This window comes from Manis javanica, chromosome X, assembly GCF_040802235.1.
Source record: "Manis javanica isolate MJ-LG chromosome X, MJ_LKY, whole genome shotgun sequence".
NCBI classification, from domain to species: Eukaryota; Metazoa; Chordata; class Mammalia; order Pholidota; family Manidae; genus Manis; species Manis javanica.
Genome location: NC_133174.1, coordinates 126261809 through 126281076, shown reverse-complemented (window position 1 = coordinate 126281076; position 19268 = coordinate 126261809). Strand labels below are relative to the sequence as shown.

At 39.5% G+C, this 19268-nt stretch overlaps 1 protein-coding gene and 1 pseudogene across 7 annotated transcripts in view; one reads left to right on the top strand and one right to left on the bottom strand.

Moving 5' to 3' along the window:
- ARHGEF6 (Rac/Cdc42 guanine nucleotide exchange factor 6) overlaps nt 1–19268 on the top strand; it is a 94084-nt gene that overhangs the window by 58919 nt on the left and 15897 nt on the right. For all 7 annotated transcript variants that reach the window (XM_073228087.1, XM_073228084.1, XM_073228086.1 and 4 more), the window contains 3 exons: nt 12821–12959; nt 15853–15912; nt 17852–17998. In XM_073228087.1, coding sequence (XP_073084188.1) covers nt 12821–12959; nt 15853–15912; nt 17852–17998 — 346 coding nt within the window. The remainder of the gene's footprint in view (nt 1–12820; nt 12960–15852; nt 15913–17851; nt 17999–19268) is intronic.
- Nucleotides 3203–7525, bottom strand: LOC140847528 (small ribosomal subunit protein eS25 pseudogene; annotated as a pseudogene).

Sequence of the window (19268 nt, the reverse complement as noted above, 5' to 3'; positions counted from 1 at the left end):
GACATTAGAAGGTCAACTAATCTGCCCAAGAACTCATAGCTGTCAAGTGGTTGAGCCAGAATTAGAATCCAGGTCTGTCAGACTTCTAAAACAATTTTTTTGTGAAGATTTATGTTTTACCTGCAAAGAAAATAATCTAAATGAAAATTTAAAGAATTACAATAAAATGAACACCCCTGCACACACCACGCAGCTTAAGAAATGATTATTACCATTTCCTCTGTAACAGCTTTGTTAAATAAAAATTCGCATGCCAGACAATTCACCCATTTAAAGTGTACAGTTAAATTATTTGTAGTATATTCAATATATTCAGGGTTATGCAAGCATCACTGCAGTCAGTTGCAGAATGTTTTCATCCCTCCCTCCCCAAGCAAACCCCTGCTCATTAGCAGTCACTCTCCATTGCCAGCCCAAAGCAACCACTAAAATACTTTGTTACTGTGGATTTGCTTAGTCTGGACATTTCATTTAAGTGGAATCACACAGCACAGTGCCTTTTGTGTTTGGCTTCTTTTACTTAACATAATGTTTTCAAGGATCATTCCTGTTGTAGCATTCATCACTACCTCGTTTTTTAAATTGCCAAAATACATTCCATTATGTGGGTATCACATAATGTTCTTCCATTTCACCAGTTCATGGACATATGGATTGTGAATAGTGCTGCTATGAAAATATATGTGGACATATGTCTTCATTCCTTTTGGGTAGATACGTAGGAGTAGAATTGCTGGATCATAAGGTTAATTCTATGTTTTACTTTTATAGGAACTATCAGATTGTTTTCCAAAGTGGCTGCACCAATTTGTATTCTCACCAAGAGTATAAGAAGGTTCCCTTTTCTCCACATCCTCACCAACATTTGTTTTTATCAGTCTTTTAGATTACAGCCATCCTACTACTACTTGATTTCCATTTCCCTAATGAATAATGATGTTGGGCATCTTTCATGTGCTTATTTTTTTTATATCTTCATTGAGGGAAATGTCTATTCAGAGCCTTTGCCTATTTTTAAATTGGGTGGTTTGTCTTATTGAGAAATTATTCACAACCATAATCTCACCATTTTAAAGTGTACAACTGAGTGGTTTTTAGTATACTCATGAGGTTGTGTAACCATTACCACTATTTACTTCCAGACTGTTTTCATCACCCCCAAAAAAGAGCTCATACCCAGTAGCAGTCACTGTCCATTTCTCCATTGGCTAGTGATATGGAGTGTATTTTCACGTGCTTGTTGGCTATTTTAATATCTTCTTTGGAAATATGTCTATTCAAATCCCTTGCCCTTTTTTTAGTTGGGTTATTCATCTTTTCATTGTTGAGTTATATGTAATGCTTCTTTATATACTCTTATCAGATATATGATTTGCAAAAATTTTATTCTACTTTGTGGGTTGTCATTTCACTTTCTTGATGGTGTCCATTGAAGCACAAAAGTTTAATTTTGATGATGTCCAAATAATTATTTTTTCCTTTTGTTGTGCATGCATTTGGTGTTACATCTAAAAAACTGTTGCCTACTCCAGGTAATGGAGCTTTATGCCTAAGAGTTTTATAATGTTTGCTTTCACATTTAGCTCTTTAATCAATTTTTTGAGTAAATTTTTGCATATGGCGTGAGGCAGGGGTCCAGCTTCGGTCTTTTGCATATGGATATCCTATTGAACCAGCACCATTTGTTGATTCCTATTCTTATAAATTTGTTGCATTATGTTTTATGTCCCAGAATTTGATCTTTCTTGGTGAATGTACTATGTGCATTTGAGAAGAATTTGAATTTTGCTGTGGTTGAATGAAGTCAGCACTCTAAATGTCAATTAGATCTTCTAGACTGATGGGTGCTGTTCAGTTCAGCTATATCCTTACTAATTTTCTACCTGCTGGATCTATTGATTACTGATGAAGGGATGTTGAAGTCTCTAGCCATAATAGTGGATTTATCTATTTCTCCTTTCAGTTCTATCAGTTTTTGCCTCATGTATTTTGATGTTTTCTTATCAGGTGTATTCATGTTAAGGATTGTTTTGTCTTGTTGGAGAATTGGCTCTTTTTTATGTAATGCTCCCACTTTATCCCTGATAATTTCCCTTGTTCCGGTGTCAGCTTTTTCTGAAATTAATATAGCTAGTCCAGCTGTCTCTTGATTACTGTAATACATCTTTTTCCATCCCTTTACTTTTGATCTGCATCTTGTAGACAATATACAGTTGAGTCTTGTTTATTTACCCACTCTGACAGCCTCTGTTTTTTAACTGACATATTTAGATCATTTACATTTAAGGTAATTATTGATATAGTTGGATTAATATTTACCATGTTGTAACCATTTTCTATAAATTCTTTGTTTCTTTACTACCTACCCTACTGCCTTCTTTGGTTTTAAACAGTTTATATTATTTTCTGTTCTCTTCTCTCCTAGCATATTATACTTCTGAAAAAATTTTAGTGGTTTCCCCTGAGTTTATAATATCCATTTACCACTAATCTAATAGAACTTTCACTAACACTTTACCATTTCATAGGTAGTACAGGTATCTTAGAGTATTCTCAATTCTTTCCCCCATCTCTTATAACGTTGTTCTCATTCATTTCGTTTATCATAAGATAAAACCACCCAATATATTGCTATTATTATTTTGAACAGTTATCTCTTAGAGCCATTAAGAATAAGAAAAAAGAAAAGATTTTATTTTCCTTGCATTTATCATTCTCTGACACTCTTCCTTTTTTATATATGTCCAAGTTTCCTTGTCTTTGAAAAACTTCTTTTAGCAATTTTTGCAAAGGTGGTATACCAGAGACCATTTCCCTCAGTTTTTGTTTGCCCAAGAAAGTTTTCTCCTCCACTTTTTCTCTTTTTTCCTCTTATTTTTATTGTGGTAAAAAAACATACAGCATGAGATCTACCCTCTTAACAAAAATTTTTAAGTGTACAGAACTGTACACAAGGGGAATTTTCTCTGATCTTCACCATGAGAAGTTGCTTGGGCGCGTGGATGTAAAACCCACAAAAGTGTTGGGGTCCTCAAGACGGCGTCCCTAGGAGTTTTTAATTGTCAAGCTAATCCCCACTCAGGCTTTTACAATTCATCAAAATTACCATTTGAGTGTCCCTGCCAGTTCCTGGCTTCAGTGGCTTCTCCTTCAGGGAAGCTGATCTCAGCTCTAATTCTCTCTATTTGCTTCTTTCCAGATTTGTGGTGGTGGTTTTCCCTGTGATCTCATTTGTCAGGGGATCTGAGAAAGTTTGTTCAGTATTTTTTCTTGCCGTGAGGACGGTGATTATGACTTCCAGGCTCTTTACGTGTGAGAGATGAAACCAGAAGTCCTTCAATGATTTTTTAAATTCCTTTTTTTGGTGGTTGCTTTGAGGCTTTCCATATATATATTAAGTTGGTAGAATGTACTTTATATTTACACTGACTTAATTCTAGTGAGGTATGCAAACATGCTTAGTATAGCTGTTTCCCCTTCCCATTTTGTGCTACCATTGTTATACATATTACACCTATAGGTTACAAACCCAATAATACACTGCTATAATTGTTAATATAATTTTTTGTGTATTAATGAAACTGAGGGAAGAAAGGAGAGCAAGGATATATTTATAGTATTTGTCATATGAACATTCTCATTTACCATTTGCTTATCTTCATTTCTTCCTGTGAATTTGAGTTACTATCTAGTATCATATCCTTGTTCCACAGAGCTTTCTTCCCACTCATCTCCACTGTGCCGTTGTAAAATATATTGCATTTCTACATGTTATAGGCCCAACAATACAATGATGTAATATTGCTTTATATAATTGTTTTTTATATAAGTTAAGGAGAAATGTGCATTTATTTCTTAAACATTTTTATTTTAATTAAAGTGTCATCGATAAACAATCTTATGAAGGCTTCACAAGAAATGTGTATTTATACTCTCTTAACTGCAAGATTATCTTTACTGGTACTCTATGTTCTTATATGTGGATTTGAATTTACATCTGGATTTACTTGATTTTACCCTGTAACTTTAACTTATAGCAAAAAATTTAGTATTTCTAGCAAAGAATTCTCTTGTTTATCTGGGAATGTTTTCATTCCACCTTCTTTTTGTATGATTTAATAAAGTTTCATTTTTCAAAATGTAGTTGGTGGGACCTCTTCATGCATCTTCACCAGCAGCTGGGGCATCTCCACCCTTGGTGTTTCTGGTATTAATTCCTTGAGCTCTGTGCTTTGAAACCAATTTAGTAAGTCCTTGACTAAGGAGCTCCTGAAAGGCCACCTGGCTAGGGAACCATGAACCTTCAGTCTCTCAGAAACAACAACTGGGGTTATAAACTTATAGTTGGGAACTTCCTTACAGAGCTTGTCCTGTGTCGCTTTGTCAGACAAGACTAATTTTTGAGCTTGTCCCAAACTTTGCCTTTGGACCACTTCTTCTTTTTGGCCTCACCCCCAGATTTGTTTACTGGATCTTTGTCTTTCTTGGCCAACTTCCTGGCATCTTTCTTCTTCTTCTTGTCCTTGGGGAGCATAATGAAGCTCAGAGAGCAGGGCTGCCATGCCAGCCTCACTAAGATGTCAGACAAAAAGCCATTCCACCTTCATTTTTGAAACATAGTTTGGATAGATATAAAATTGATTGGGAGTTTTGTTTCTTTCCGTGTTTTGAATATGTCATTTCACCACCTCCTGGCCTCCACTAATTCTGATGAGACATTAGCTGTTGATCTTATTCAGGTTCCCTGGCCCCTGATGAGTTTTTTCTCTTTCTCTTTTCAGGATTTTCTCTTTTTCTCTCACAATTTTACTGTAATTTGTCTGTGTATGGATCTCTTTGCATTTTTCCTGCCTGGAATTCATTGAGCTTCTTGGAGATATAGATTAATATTTTCCTCAAGTTTGAGAAGTTTTCAGTCATTATTTCTTCAAATTTTGTTTCTGCTCCATTTCTCTCCTTTCCTTTTGGTACTCTCACAATACATATGTTGTGCTTAAAGATGTCCCACATTTCTCCGAGGCTGTGTTAATTTTTCTTTATTCTGTTTTCCCTGTTTTCTCAGATTGCTTTATGTCTATCAAGTTATCTTGAAATTCACTGATTCTTTTTCTGCCAGTTCAGTTCTACTGTTGAGTACCTCCAATGAGTTTTAAAATTTCAGTTATTTTACTTTTTAACCCCAGAATTTCCATGTTTTTAAAAAAATAATTTGTCTTTTTATTGATATTCTCTATTTGTTGAGACATTATCGTCATAGCTTCCTTTAATTCTCGAAGCATGATTTTCTTTTGTTCATTTATAGTGTCTATTTTGAAGTCTTTGTTAAATCTCACATTTTGTCACTGTCCCAATTTCTGTCACCTATGCAGAGTTGTCCCCCCCCCCCACTCTGCATATGGGTCATGCATTACTGTTTGTGTAACACATATTTTTTCTTAAAAACTAGACACTTTATGCAATTTTAGGTTATCAACACTGGATACTGATTCGTTTCCCCCACTGTGGGGTTTGTTTTTGTTGTTGTTTGTTTATTTGTTTAGTACCTTGATTAGACTATTTTAGTGAAATCTGTTTCCCCCACAGTGTGCAACTCTGAAGTCACTCCTCAGAGAATACAGCCTTGGTTATTCACATTTTCACTCTGAAGTGACAGTGGGTTTAGTAGGGTTCTCTTTGTCTCTCTCCCTGATCTTTCTGTTAAGTGTCTGCCACTATTTCTAACACATCCAGCTGTGAGGCTCCACTAATTTCCGGCTGATTGTTCTAATGTTTTTGACAGTTTCCTGGGGCATAAGCTGATCTGCCATCTGGTCCAATTAAGTTCAGGCTGGAGTACATTTTTGAGACCATTCTTTGAAGTTTTTTCTGACCCTTCCTAACACTTCTTAGCTGTCTCTTTCCCTGGTTCTCTCTATTACCTAGCTGGCCTGTGGTTTAGCTTGTTGCTTTCAATTAAGAAGTGCTACTAGCATCCTTTTATTTGCCTATTGCCAAAATATTCATTGTTTTTGCAAGAGCCTTTAGGCTTGAATTGCCCCACACTCTTTTTCAACTAAAACTAAGTCCCCTTTGGGGAGCTTTAGAGCTCTCTGTTCCTTTCCCCCTGGGCAAAATCTTTGAGCCACTGCTCTGGGCACAGGGCGGGACAGGGCTGGAGCCTCTGGTCTTTGTTTGCCTCTCCCAACATGGAACCTGTACCCTACAAGTGAACTGGGCTGAGAGTGATTGGGCCCCCATGTTTTTAGCCTCCCACTCCTGGGATACAGACTTCCTCCTACGTGTGGGGGCCGAGTAGAGGAGAAAGCCTCTAAATAACCTCTTAGCCACACTCACCAGGAATTTAGCTTCTTTAACTCAGAGTGGAAGCAGGTGAAGTGCGCTAGTGAGATATTGCTTCCTTGGATTGGAAGCTGAGGGGACCAGGAGGCCTGTCTTTTTGGCCTCACTTGCCCAGAGTGGAGCTTCTGTCAAGCTGGGCCAGGAGGGGAGGAGAGAGGAGGATGACAGGTCATGGCTGAGTTTTAGAATATTTTTTTGAATAATTTTGTTTTCACTTACCATATGCCATTAGGACAATTTCTAGAGACTTTAAATGGTTGATTGTATAATTTCCACCAGCTCTATTTGTTTCACTGGGGAGTAGGTTCATGGAGAATCTCATGTCACCTTCCTGAAAGTGAAACTCCTCAGCATTTCCTTTTAAGGCCCTTTGTGCCACATCTTGATCTCAGCCCAAACCTTTTACCACTTTTTTATTGTCTCATTACAATTCTGCCACTGAGAAACTGTTTTATCCCAAGTAGTTCACTTAATTCTAACCCTTAGTTTCCTCACTTGTAAAATGAGAACAAAGCCATCTACATTACAGGGTTGGTGTGAAAATTCCCCCACATTGTACCCCACAGAGTACCCCAAATTCAGCACAAGGTCACCACTTTCTATTTCTACTTTATTCATTTTCTACCAACTCTCAGTTGTTTTTTAGTAAAAACTTATGTGCTATTACAAACATACAAAGAACAGAGATTTAAAAAATTAAGTACCCCCATATACCCATAATCAGCTCAAGAAACAAATTATAGCCGCAGTCGCAGTCCTGTGCGTTCGCCAATATTTCCTGCTCACTGGAACCACCGTCCTGCACTGGTTTTTATCAGTTTTAGGAATCTTTTCGTACTTTGCTACCTATCTTTAATAAAGAAAAAAATTGCCTAGAGGCATTTTTCCCATGATGGATACATAAACATCCTGTGTGTGTGAGGGCAACTGTCTTAATACCAGTAAAAGGAGATACCCCTTATGTTAGCCCTGCGTTTTTATGAGCGTATATCCTTTTTTTTTTAATCTGAGAAAAGCAGTTCTGGGTAAATATCAGAAAGAAATGGTGTACCTCAAAGAGCAGGCTTTTAAAAATAATTATTATAATTTTTTAAAAATTATTATAACTGTGGGGTACAAAACCCCATGTGTACTAAACATAATACCCCTCAATCCCCTTCTCCCTCCCTCCCCATCCATCCTTCCCCTCCCCTCCCCTCCTCCCAGGCTTATTTCACTGAGCATAATACCCTCCAGCTCCATCTATGTTGTTGCAAATGGTAGGATTTGTTTCCTTCCTATGGCTGAATAATATTCCATTGTGTATATGTACCACATCTTCTTTATCCATTCATCTGCTGATGGACACTTAGGTTGCTTCCATTTCTTGGCTATTGTAAATAGTGCTGCAATAAACATAGAGGTGCATGTGTCTTTTTGAATCTGAGAAATTATATTCTTTGGGTAAATTCCTAGGAGTGGAATTCCCGGGTCAAAAGGTATTTCTATTTTTAGTTTTTTGAGGAACCTCCATACTGCTTTCCACAATGGTTGAACTAATTTACATTCCCACGACCAGTGTAGGAGGGTTCCCCTTGCTCCACAACCTCGCCAGCATTTGTTGTTGTTTGTCTTTTGGATGGTGGCGATCCTTACTGGTGTGAGATGGTATCTCATTGTGGTTTTTATTTGCATTTCCCTGATAATTAGGGATGTGGAGCATCTCAAAGAGCAGACTTCTGTAGTGTTTGGAGAAGTTTCTGTGTGATTCTGTGTGCTAAAATGTTACTGACTGCATTTACCCATATTAGGAATTTAAGTTATAAATAACAGTAGAGATTCCTTCAAACATTATGATTTAAAGTTCGTTGCATAGTTAATTTAAAGATTCTCAACTTTTGGGGAATTATACCCTGCTTGCTTGGTTTTAGTAAGTGGTGTTTTTTGAGAATTTTATATCTCTTGAAATGATGGTAGACTCACTGGAGTCCCAGAAAACTGAATTTTTATCTTACTGGTTTATTTACAAGTAAGGGATGAAAATTAAAGTACTTGGGGTTTTCCTCAGATATGTTTTTAGCTATTTTACATGCATCTTGCAGTAATTAGTGCTGACATAGTAGAGGCAAAACCTAGTTGAACGAAATTCACAGAAAATTTAGATTAAGGTCCTGTATGAGATGAAGGTTTCAGCTAAAACAGGGACACTGGTGGATTTCTGTTCTTTCCCTGCTGAAGCTGTAGATGCTTAGAAGCAGAAAACCACTCTGAGCCTAAGCCGGCCAGTCCGTTGAGCTTCTTCCTTCCGGCCAGCAGGTGGCAGTATCATACCAGAAATGTTCGTGACAATTGACAAAGAGAAGGGCTGCAGCCTTAAAATTAATAAGGTTGCATCTGGGTGCCTTGTTAAAAAGACAGTAACGTATTGTCTAAATGTGGACATGTAAGCAGACCCCAACCTTGGTGTGTCCCCCATATTTGCATATATTTGAATGGTGCCTCAGTCTTTAACTGTTCCCTGGGTGAGGTCTTTTGGGATTTCCCCTCTCTCTCCCCTTCTGGCTTATTTCTGTAGCCGTTGTTTCTTCCTGGGAATAACCTCTGCCTTACAAAAATACCCACTTCTCTCCCGCGCTTTGGCGTGACATCTGTCCTTTGCACGAGGGAGACGGACCCGGAGGTAAAAGAGCAGGGAGAGGACTGGAGTAACGCGAAGACGGATCTGGGCCTGACTTCCATCTCTGTTACAGCGCTCACCACAAACACCACTGTGTACTTTTCCTCTTGTTAGTTTTAGTCACTGATTGCTTACCATTGTCAGCAATGAAGACTTTGAGAAAAACCCAAAGAATTTTGTACTCGCTTCCGGGACAAGGAGCAAATGAAAAATTCTGAGGCTAGGTTCCGTTCCGTTCCGTTGAACCAGGGAAGGGAGCAAGTGGGAGTGAGCACAAACACCGAGTGGTGCGCACAGAAGAGAAGCAGACAGCCTAGTCCCTGGGACTGGATCCGTGAGAAAGGGCTGGTAGAGATCCATCCAACCGAGTTGTGTAGCATCCCTGGGATGGTCCCCTGGCCAGAGCCCCGTGTCTGCCAGCTCCTCTGACCTCAGCTCCCCTTTTTAGGCCCAGTGATCCCCATGAAAGGCTGGGGGGGTGGGGAGGAAGGAGATAGGGAAGGGACATACCCGAGTCTTTTCCGGCTGTTCTAGGGAGAATTCTCTCTCAAAGTAGAAATCTGTGCAAAGATTCCCCAGCAGCACTGTTATGTGAGATGGCTAGGCTGTGTGGTGGTATTATAATGTAAGAGAATTTTCTTGAACTTCCCAGTTCAACCCAGAACACAGCGGAACCCCATCCCCCGCGTGTTCCAGGAGGTAAATGTACGTTGAGTTTCAAACAACATTCATACATTGAGAATTACTTCCATTGTATCACATCACATATACAGACACATTAAGCCTGAAAAGCAAGTCCTAACCCACTGACATTTCAAACGGGCTGTGTAAAATTAAAAGCTGCATTTTGAAGACCGATTGTTCTTTGCTATAAGGATATATGTTTGTGTACAATAACATTAACTTGTGTATTACATTTATTTGGCTAAGTAAAATGTGTCTTTTAGGATCTGTTTCTCTGTTTCTAAAGCAGAAATGTTCTTTTCTTCCCAATAGCCAGTGACGCAATAACCCAATCTTGTGTTATATGGAAAATTTTTTGAAAATTAGAAAAAGTCTTTTATAATGTTTAACAAACCTAGAGGTTAGAAAACTGCATGGAAAGTAATGACAAAACACACATTAGCATTTGCTTTTAATTGTTGTAACCTATTGCATCAATTAAAGTAGAACATTGAGGATGCGGGCAGTTATTTAGCCATGGAAAGAAAAAATAAGACTTGTTTACCAAATAGAAAAAAAATCAGGAAAGTGATTTTCTCTAAATTACATTTCTACTCAAATGCACTCTCCAACTTCGAGTTATTTTCCTAATTATATTTTATGTGCAATGAATTTCTAAACCTCTTTGTGCATTTAATGCTCTTGGTTGGAAATTTAATATCAATTGAGTTTCCATTAAGCTGGAAACCACAGCTTAATGGTAATTTTTAAAGATGTGATTTTTAGCAAAGTGTTTGCCTTGGGATAATAATAATAGCAATAAAAGTGAATCTATTGATTACTTTAAAGTTTACTAAATACTTTCCTATACAGAGGCACTGTGGTGTCATGGAAAGACCTGAGGCTTTGACTTCGGGCCTGGCTGTGCCCCTCAGCTGATCTATTTACTTGCCGTTATTTGCCCTTCCTGAGTCTCAGGGTTTTCATCTGTGAATGAGGATGACACCTGTGTTGAAATGGTGTGGTGAATGTGAAGCAAGAATGAATGCATGCAAAGACCTCAGCATGGAACAGCAGCCTTAGAAACCCCCATATATAATCTTCACAATTTCAGTAGGAAGTAGTTTTTATTATTTGTTTTACAGATGAGTCAGCTAAGGCGAGGTAACTGATCCAGGGTCGCCAAGTCTGTTCTGTGACTTCCAAGTCCAGGGCACTTCCCTCCTCTTGACTGCTTCTGGACCAAGATTGCAAAAATTGATAAAGTACTCAACATGTATTGTTAGATGTGAGCACTCAGATGCGATCTAACTTCTGTTAAGGTAGTGATTCCTGGCTCATTTTCCCTCTGATGTACATGTGATACTGTGGGACTCAAGGCTGCTGGTACTTTAGCTGAAACTGTCCTTTTCATTTTTTAAATTGAAGTGTAGTTGATACACAATCTTACATTGCTTTCAAATGTACAACAGAGTAGTTCCACAGTTACCCACATTGCTAAATGCTCACCCCTACTAATGCAGTTACTGTCTGTCAAGACCGGAAGGTGTTACAGAAACATTGACTATATTCTCCATGCTGTATGACTGTCCCCGCGACCGACTTATATTATGATTGAGAATCTTAGTGACCCTTTATCCCCCCACCATCCCCAAAACTGCAACCTTTTCTGTTCTGCTCACAAAAACCCAAGGAAGAAGAGTGTCTGTAATAGGGATAACCTGCAGTTCACCCCATTCTGAAGCCACTAGTGTTTTATTGCTGATAGCATGTTTCTTTAAATATATGTCACAACTTACTGCAAACATCACATTTGGAAACTGCTGCAGGAGATGTGCTCTGGGGAGAAATAGGTCATCTTCTAGTAGAGGCCCCTATTGGAAATGGTGAGAAAGATAGGTGGGGCCAGTTGGAGTTTAAAAAGTTAAGATTTGATCTTGTGGGCAATCTGAAGTTCTTTAAGAGAAAAGCAACAGGATTAAAGTGCTGGTCTGCAGGATGGGTTTGGAAGCAATAAAGCCTGGAAGCAATAAAGCCTGGAAGCAAGGAGGCCAGTTGGAATGTTGAAGTGAACTGTGGCAGTGGGAATGGAAAGGAATACACAGACTCAAGAAAGCTTGTGGCTGATTGGATATGCAGGGGCCAGCAAGGAGTAAAGGGGTCAAATAATGAGAAGTTTCCAAATATGCTGTCACGTAGGCATTAGGTGTCCTTTTGTGCTTATATTTTGTGTTAAATGAGTATTAAAATGCTCATGCAGCCCCAGGACTCAATATCCTATTGATGGAAGGAGACAGTCCAGAGGGTGCTAAAGGGCAGGGAAAGCACAAGCTTAGAATTAGACTTTTGCAGGACATAGTCATAAAATAAATATTTTTAATTAAGGTATGATTGATATGCAGTCTTATGAAGGTTTCACATGAGCAACGTTATAGTTTCATCATTCACCCATATTATCAAGTCCCCTCCACACCCCATTGCAGTCACTGTCCATCAGTGTGGTAAGATAGTCATAAAATATTAATACGGTTTTTTTAAAAACCAAGTTGTTGCCTTATGGAATTGTTTGGGTAGCCAGTTTCAGATCCTAAGCTACAGTGACTTGTGGTTAGTCATACAAACATGCTGCTCTCTGAATTTTGAACTTGATTGTGCAGCATTACAAATGGGTGTCTTGGAGATGCGAAGCACGTGGTGAGTTGCTACAGTTGGCTTCTGACCAGCCAATAGCCAGAATGTTTAAAGTGACTAAGAAAATATTGTTTTAAATCTTACATTGAGGTCTGTATGCCCCATATCTGTGGGTGCAGGCTTCTTAAGGACAGGAAATGTTGTTTTGTTCATTGCTGTATCCTCAGTAGAGAACAGAGCCTGTCACTTAGGAGATGCTCAATAAATGTGGCATGAGCAAATGCAGCTAGGGGTCATGAGCTGACTGGCTCACCTCTGTAGCCCCAGGGCTGGGTGTGATACTGATTGCATAGGAGGATCTGAATAAAGGGTTGTTGAATTGAGTTGAAATGAGTTGGACAGCATTCGGACTAGTGAAACAAATTTTTACTGGGTTTTATATTGTGTCTAATACAGTAAAATAATGTTCAGTTGGTTATTCTCACCTCAGAATATTAAGTGGTAACAAAACAATATTCGTTTTTTTGCTAGTGATGATCTGGAACAATTTATGGAAAAGCAAGGTGCGTCCAGCCCAGGTATCCTCATTTTAACAACAAGCCTCAGCAAACCATTCATGCGGCTGGAAAAGTATGTCACTCTCTTGCAAGAGTTGGAACGGCACATGGAGGTAAGGGAAGGTGAGCTTTTTTAAGCTCATGTATAAAGTGTGGGCCTCTGTCCAGGAGAAAGCAACCGGTCTGCCTCCACAGCAACCTTGCTGAGGAATTCAGAAAAAGCCTTGGCTTCAACATTTACTTGACCCAATCTTCCCACTTTCCAGGCTCCTAGTTTTCCTCAGCAACATAAGAAGGGGGCATTATTTTTCTTTTCTCAGTTTTTTTTTTACTTATTTTTGTTTATCTTTTCCAGCTTTATTGGGGTATGACTGACAAAAAATCTATATGTTTAGGTTGTACAACATGATATTTTAAAGGTGACAATGTGACAATTCGATACATGTATACATTATGAAATGATTACCACAATCAGGTTAATTAACGCATCCACCACCCTACATAGCTAACATTTCTTTTTATGGTGAGAACTCACAATCTACTTTTAGCAAATTTTTTAAAATTCATTTTATTATCATTAATCTACAATTACATGAAGAACATTATGGTTACTAGACTACCCCTTCACCAAGTCCTTCCCCACGTAGTAAGATGCTGTAGACGCACTACTTGTCTTCTCTGTGTTGCACATCCCTCCCTATGCCCCCCTCACATTATGCATGCTAATTGTAAGGCCCCCTTTGTTTTTCCCTGCCCTTATCCCTCCCGTCCCACCCGTCCTGCCCAGTCCCTTTCCCTTTGGTAACCGTTAGTCCATTCTTGGTACTCTTAGCAAATTTCAAGTATATAATACAATGTTATAAAGTATAATCACCATGTCCAGGAGATCCCCAGTCCTCATCTTATTACTGAAAGAGCCCCATCCTTTACTGCTAAATAGTCCCGATCATTCTCCCTCCCCACTCCGTACTCCTCCCAGCCTCAATCCTGTTACATCTCTCAAGTCTATGCTAACTTGTTGGCTTAAGTTTTCTTCCAGCCTCTCACCTGTACATGGTGGTTCAATCAAAAGCGACCAAGAAATCTTCTGTTGTTGTGGTCTATGAACAACTTTATTGTGGGAGATAAACAAAGCCAAACAACATCAGAAAATGTAAAGTACACTTTCACTATAGACAGTGATCATCCAGCCTTCTGATGCTGGATTATGACAGAAGATTCTGGTGTTCCCTGAAGATTAATAAATGGGTCCAATATTAGTTTATCTCTCTATGCATCCATTCATTGATATTAAAGTTCCCTCACGTTTTTGTTTATAAACTTAGAGTTTACTTGCAACAGCTGTAGCATAGCTATAATCTTTTCTAAATATTAAGGTTTGTAATAAGACCTGATAATTGAATATTTTTTCATCAAGAGCCCAGATCCTCTTATTAAAAGCTAATCATCAGGGATGGCTTCTGGAACCATCCTTGCGCTATCGAGCATGGGGGGACTGAGGTCGTGGGTGGGGAGGCTGCGTTTACCCCACTTGCTCTTCCTGTGTCTGGGGAAAGGTTTTGAGGTTTTAAAGGGTTTGATTATCTTTAAAGAAAAAGGTTGCACACTGCCAGTCTTGTCAGCATTTATAAGGATTGAAAGCATGTACTCTGAGCGAAACCACATTCTCAGGTTATTTGACCTACCGGAAAGCTGGAGGCACTGGCGAGCTAGTGCGGAAAGCCTGCCAGAATGAAATTTCAGTTAAAGCTCGGGAAGGTGTTGACCTCTGGATGCCTTTCCAAAAGCTAAACTAGTTCACTGAACCGTTTGAGGTTTGCCCCACCTTGCTTATCACAAAAATCTAGAAATTGGCAGCCTCAGTTTCTGTGACTGCTCAGTGCTACAGTACTAAGATACACTTAGTTGAGGAGAAAAATCCCCAGATGCTCCCGCTGCCTGGATCCTTTATTTTGGCCTTCCTGGTATCGGGGCCCATTTCCATGCCTGCCTCCGTTTGCTGTTGGTCACCTGCCTTTGACTGCCTTCCACTTCCCACTGTCACATAATACACACCCTTTAGGACTGGTTCACCATCCAGTGACACCCTTGATCCCGCTTTCTGGTCGTTTACCATGGCTGCTGGCTAATGGCAGAGTAGAACCTGAACACTGTCATCAGCTGATTTGTGTAAGGATCAACTTAACTCTAAAAGCACCTGACCTTTCTTTACATAAGTAATACTGTTCTTGGCTTGGGTCAGACCCCTTGTCTGTTCAGCTCCATATTTAATCACCCAAGGCTGGTCCAGCAGCAGATTTTCTCTTCCCATTATTCCAGCTAAATTCCAAAGGTTTGGTATACATATACCCCTAAGAAGCTCTACTTGTCAGGTTGTAAGTACCATGGAATTGCAGACCATGTGTAATAACCTTGCTTAAGAAGGAGCATGTGGAATAAAACTTGGAATTTTTTCCCATCTGCCATGTTGCGGCTGCTGAATGGAAGCATTTTAGGAAATGAGAATGGATTGATTTTTCTCTAACCTCTATTTTATTTCCACAGTTCCCTTCTCATTTACCAACAGCATGACCAAATGATGTTCCCCAAATAATTATCATTTATTATCCAAAGACAGCCAAAAGGCAAATGGGACCTCTTGTCTCAATAACCACACCTAGTATGTTGCAACCAAATATATGATGTGCTACCAGCTGTCTTAATTTCTTAATCACCTAATAATTGGGGGTGCTGAGATTCCAAATGCTCAAGTGCTGTTTTATTTTTTAATCTTCAAATTAGCATACAGTAAAATGGCCTTTTTTCTTTTGGCATACAGTTCTGTGACTTAAAACACATGCATAGATTCATGTTGCCACCACCAGAATCGAAGTACAGAACCCTTCCATCATTCCCCGATTTTTCTCTTTCTATCTCTCCACAGCCTCACCCTCCTCCCAGCCATTGCCTCTGGCAACCGCTGATCTGTTCTCCTTAATATTGTTTTAAAATGTATTCCTTTCATAGGACACCCATCCAGATCATCAGGATATTCTGAAAGCAATCATCGCATTCAAAACTCTCATGGTAGGTGATGTTCTAAAATTGTCATTCTCCATTTTGTATGCTTTGCTCCTAAAAGAGCAACTTATGTGTCACGTTTCTTTCCTTATGCAAAGGTCTTGAGAGCGGAAACAGTAAGCTTTAGTGACAGTATCACAGTGATTGTTTCATTTAATTTCGTCTTCCAAAACTCATGCTTACCTGTGAAAGGTTGCCAGGCTGGGGGTGTAAAGCACTCACATTTGAAATCTCTGCCACATTAAGCATTGCTGTGTAGGTGGGGGGTTTCCTTTTGTCTCTTTGTCTTTATTGCCGCCCCCCACCCCCCATTGCTCACCTGACGTCTGTGCAACTTGTTCACTGATTGGCATCAATACTGGATTCATCTACTTATGCCAAAGGGTGTGAGTTTTTTCTTTGCATACGAGGAAGAAATCCATCAAATCTAAAGGGGAAAAAAACCTACTAAAATACAATTGCTTTATATAGATTGCTATCAAAGCTACCTGTAATCTTGTTACCTTGAGCGTGATGGTTAATGTCTTCTTGAAGCCACTGATGTAAAACCACTTGGTGATATTTTAGGAGGAAAGAGAACATTATTTTAGGAGAGTGATTATGTTTACCTTCATGGCAGACATTTCTGTAGCATTCCAAATGATTGGGATCAATGTTTAGTTATTAATTCTTGCTGTAGGCTGTGATGCAACATTCACCATCACCTGACATGTCCACGATTAAATAGTTAGTAGATCAGGATAAGGTATTAGGTTAAAATTGCTGTTGTCGTAGGTCAAAAAGTTGAATGTTGGCAGTTTTACATGGTTCAACCCAATAGAACAGCCCATTGAAATCCATCACATTTATTATCATTTGTGTCCCTCTTATTTTGTCCTATGTAAATTGAATAGAAAATGCCTCTTTTTTAAAAACAATGTCTCTTCCTGATCATTTTACATGTTGTAAAACTAGCTTTGATGGATAGAATGTATTTTTTCCCACTATAGATATTGAAAAATATGTGCATAATGAATTTAGTTCTTCAACTTCACATTTGGCTGAAAGGCAGAGATGTTATAGAGAATATTCCCCAAAAAACTATGATATTCATTTGGAAACAGTATCATAACTTAAACTTACTTTCAGATTCAGTTTGGAATAAATACTGTTAAATTTCTCTAAGAAAACTTAACATTTTCTGAAGCAGTGATTTGATCTATCTATCTGTCTGTCTGTCTGTTTCTCCCACATATTGTTTCTTGGTTTATATTTTGAGTTTGTACTCATGAAACTTAGTTGTATTTTTCTCCAGTTCTTTTAGGAATAAAAATTAATGTAGTGCTTTTTCATAATAATCTACTACTCATGTCTAAGTGAACTATAGGGCAGTGTATATGTTTCATTATAAGATCAATTTGATAAGCTGTGGCATAAGGAATTTAATTTTCTCTTTATCCATAACTCCTGGAGACTATTTTTTGTTTTCTTATTAAGATGTTACTTGGTTGGAAACGGACTATATGTTAGAAAAATAAAATTGCTTTGTAACTAAAGCGTAATTTACACAAAGACAGACAAGATGGAGAGGCGCTAAAGCAGGTACCCTGGCTGGCAGATCTGAATCTGCTTGCTGCTCTCCTGGCCCTGTTTGATATGATTCTGCTGCTTGTCTCCCCATATCCGTTGCAGTGAGGGAGAAACAAGCACCTTCTACCATTTCATCCTGATGTTTTGGCAAAATGAAAAGTACCTCTTCCTCACAAAACTTTTGGGGTCTCAAGCCTAGAGGTGAGGGTAGTGGATCTTTCTGTCTGTCAGGAACAGACCTGATGATGGGATTCATGGTGAGGAATAGGGGCTCAGTGGAAATCTGAGAGTCAAAAGTCCCATCTCACTTTAGTCTCGCTTTAGGCCTGTTGCACAAGAATTCTTATATCTGTTATGCTCTACTTCGGTTCTGTAGGGGCAGTGCCAAGACCTAAGAAAGAGAAAACAGCTGGAGCTGCAGATCCTTTCAGAACCTATTCAGGCGTGGGAAGGGGAGGATATTAAGACCTTGGGCAATGTCATTTTTATGTCACAAGTAATGGTGCAGTATGGAACATGCGAGGTAAGATGTTTCAAATTTGAACACCATTTCTTCCATTTTTCATGTTTTTTTGTCCCTTATTCATTCTTCCATCAAGTCAAATGCTTGGACAGTCAGAGAGCACCCATTCTTGGCCCAATACTCTGCCAGCTGCTGTGAGAGGGGGGAGGCAAGAACTCCCTAAAAACAGACTAAAACACAGGCTGCACCTAGAAAACAGACCAAAATAGGCAATGCCAGACTGGGTAGTCTCAGCAATAGATTCCATAGAAATTATGGAATAACTTGAGAGGGAGGGCCACAAAGAGAAAAGGTGAGGCTTTCATAAGGTAGAGGTCATTTTCGTCTCAGGAGAGAACAGGAACGGGGCCTCTGTTCTGCAGGACAGTGAGGAAGCCAGTCCGTTATGAGCAGAGGAAGCACGTTGGGTGGAGTGAAAGAGATGGATGGAGTCAGATGCAGCCAGGCTATGAGGAAGTCCAGGTGTCAGGCAAGGGGCATTCAGACTGACACAGCGGGCACCTGGAGACCAGGAGAGTCCTGGGTACTGGAGAGGCACATGCAAGGGGTGTTTATGTTACTTCATCTGGCAACCACATATTTCAGGTAAACTGGAGGGATGGGGCTAGAGACAGAAAGGCCAGTTGGGCTGGGAAATGGTAAGCCCAAGAAAATGAAAGTTAAAGGACAAATCTGAGCCACATTAGAAGGGAGAGCCACAGGAAGTGGTGACCCACAGGCTAGAGGAGATGACAGATGTAATTTTAGACCTGTTACCTTTCAAGTGACTGTAGGTATCCAAGTGGAGGTATCTTGTAGGCAGCAGGTAAATCAGTATAGAACTGTGGTTGGGGGATCAGGGTTAGAGGCCGAGATTTAGATGTCCCTGACAACAGATGTGTCTTCCTAGGAAATAAAGAACCAGAGAGAAGCACAGAGAGCTGAAGATGGATTATGTCTTTTAGGAAGGGGGCAGGGGAAGGGAGGAAGGTTGATCGTGTCTCCTGGTGTGATTTATCAGGTGGTAGAAACAGCCTGTACTCCCTGGCAGGTCTCTGTCAGAAATGCATTACTTTGAGTTAATAAATAATCTCACTGAAAATGCAGACCCCTGGGGAAGGTTAATACAGCAAGTGTGACTATTAGCCTTTTGCACCTTTGGGATAAGCCTCTTGAGTGAAGGGAGGAGGAATCAGTGCCAGAAAGAGAAGACAAAGAGGAAGACAGAGGAGCACTGGGGGAGAGTGGGGCCATGGAAATTCCTGGAGGAGCATTTGAAAGCAGTCAGCCT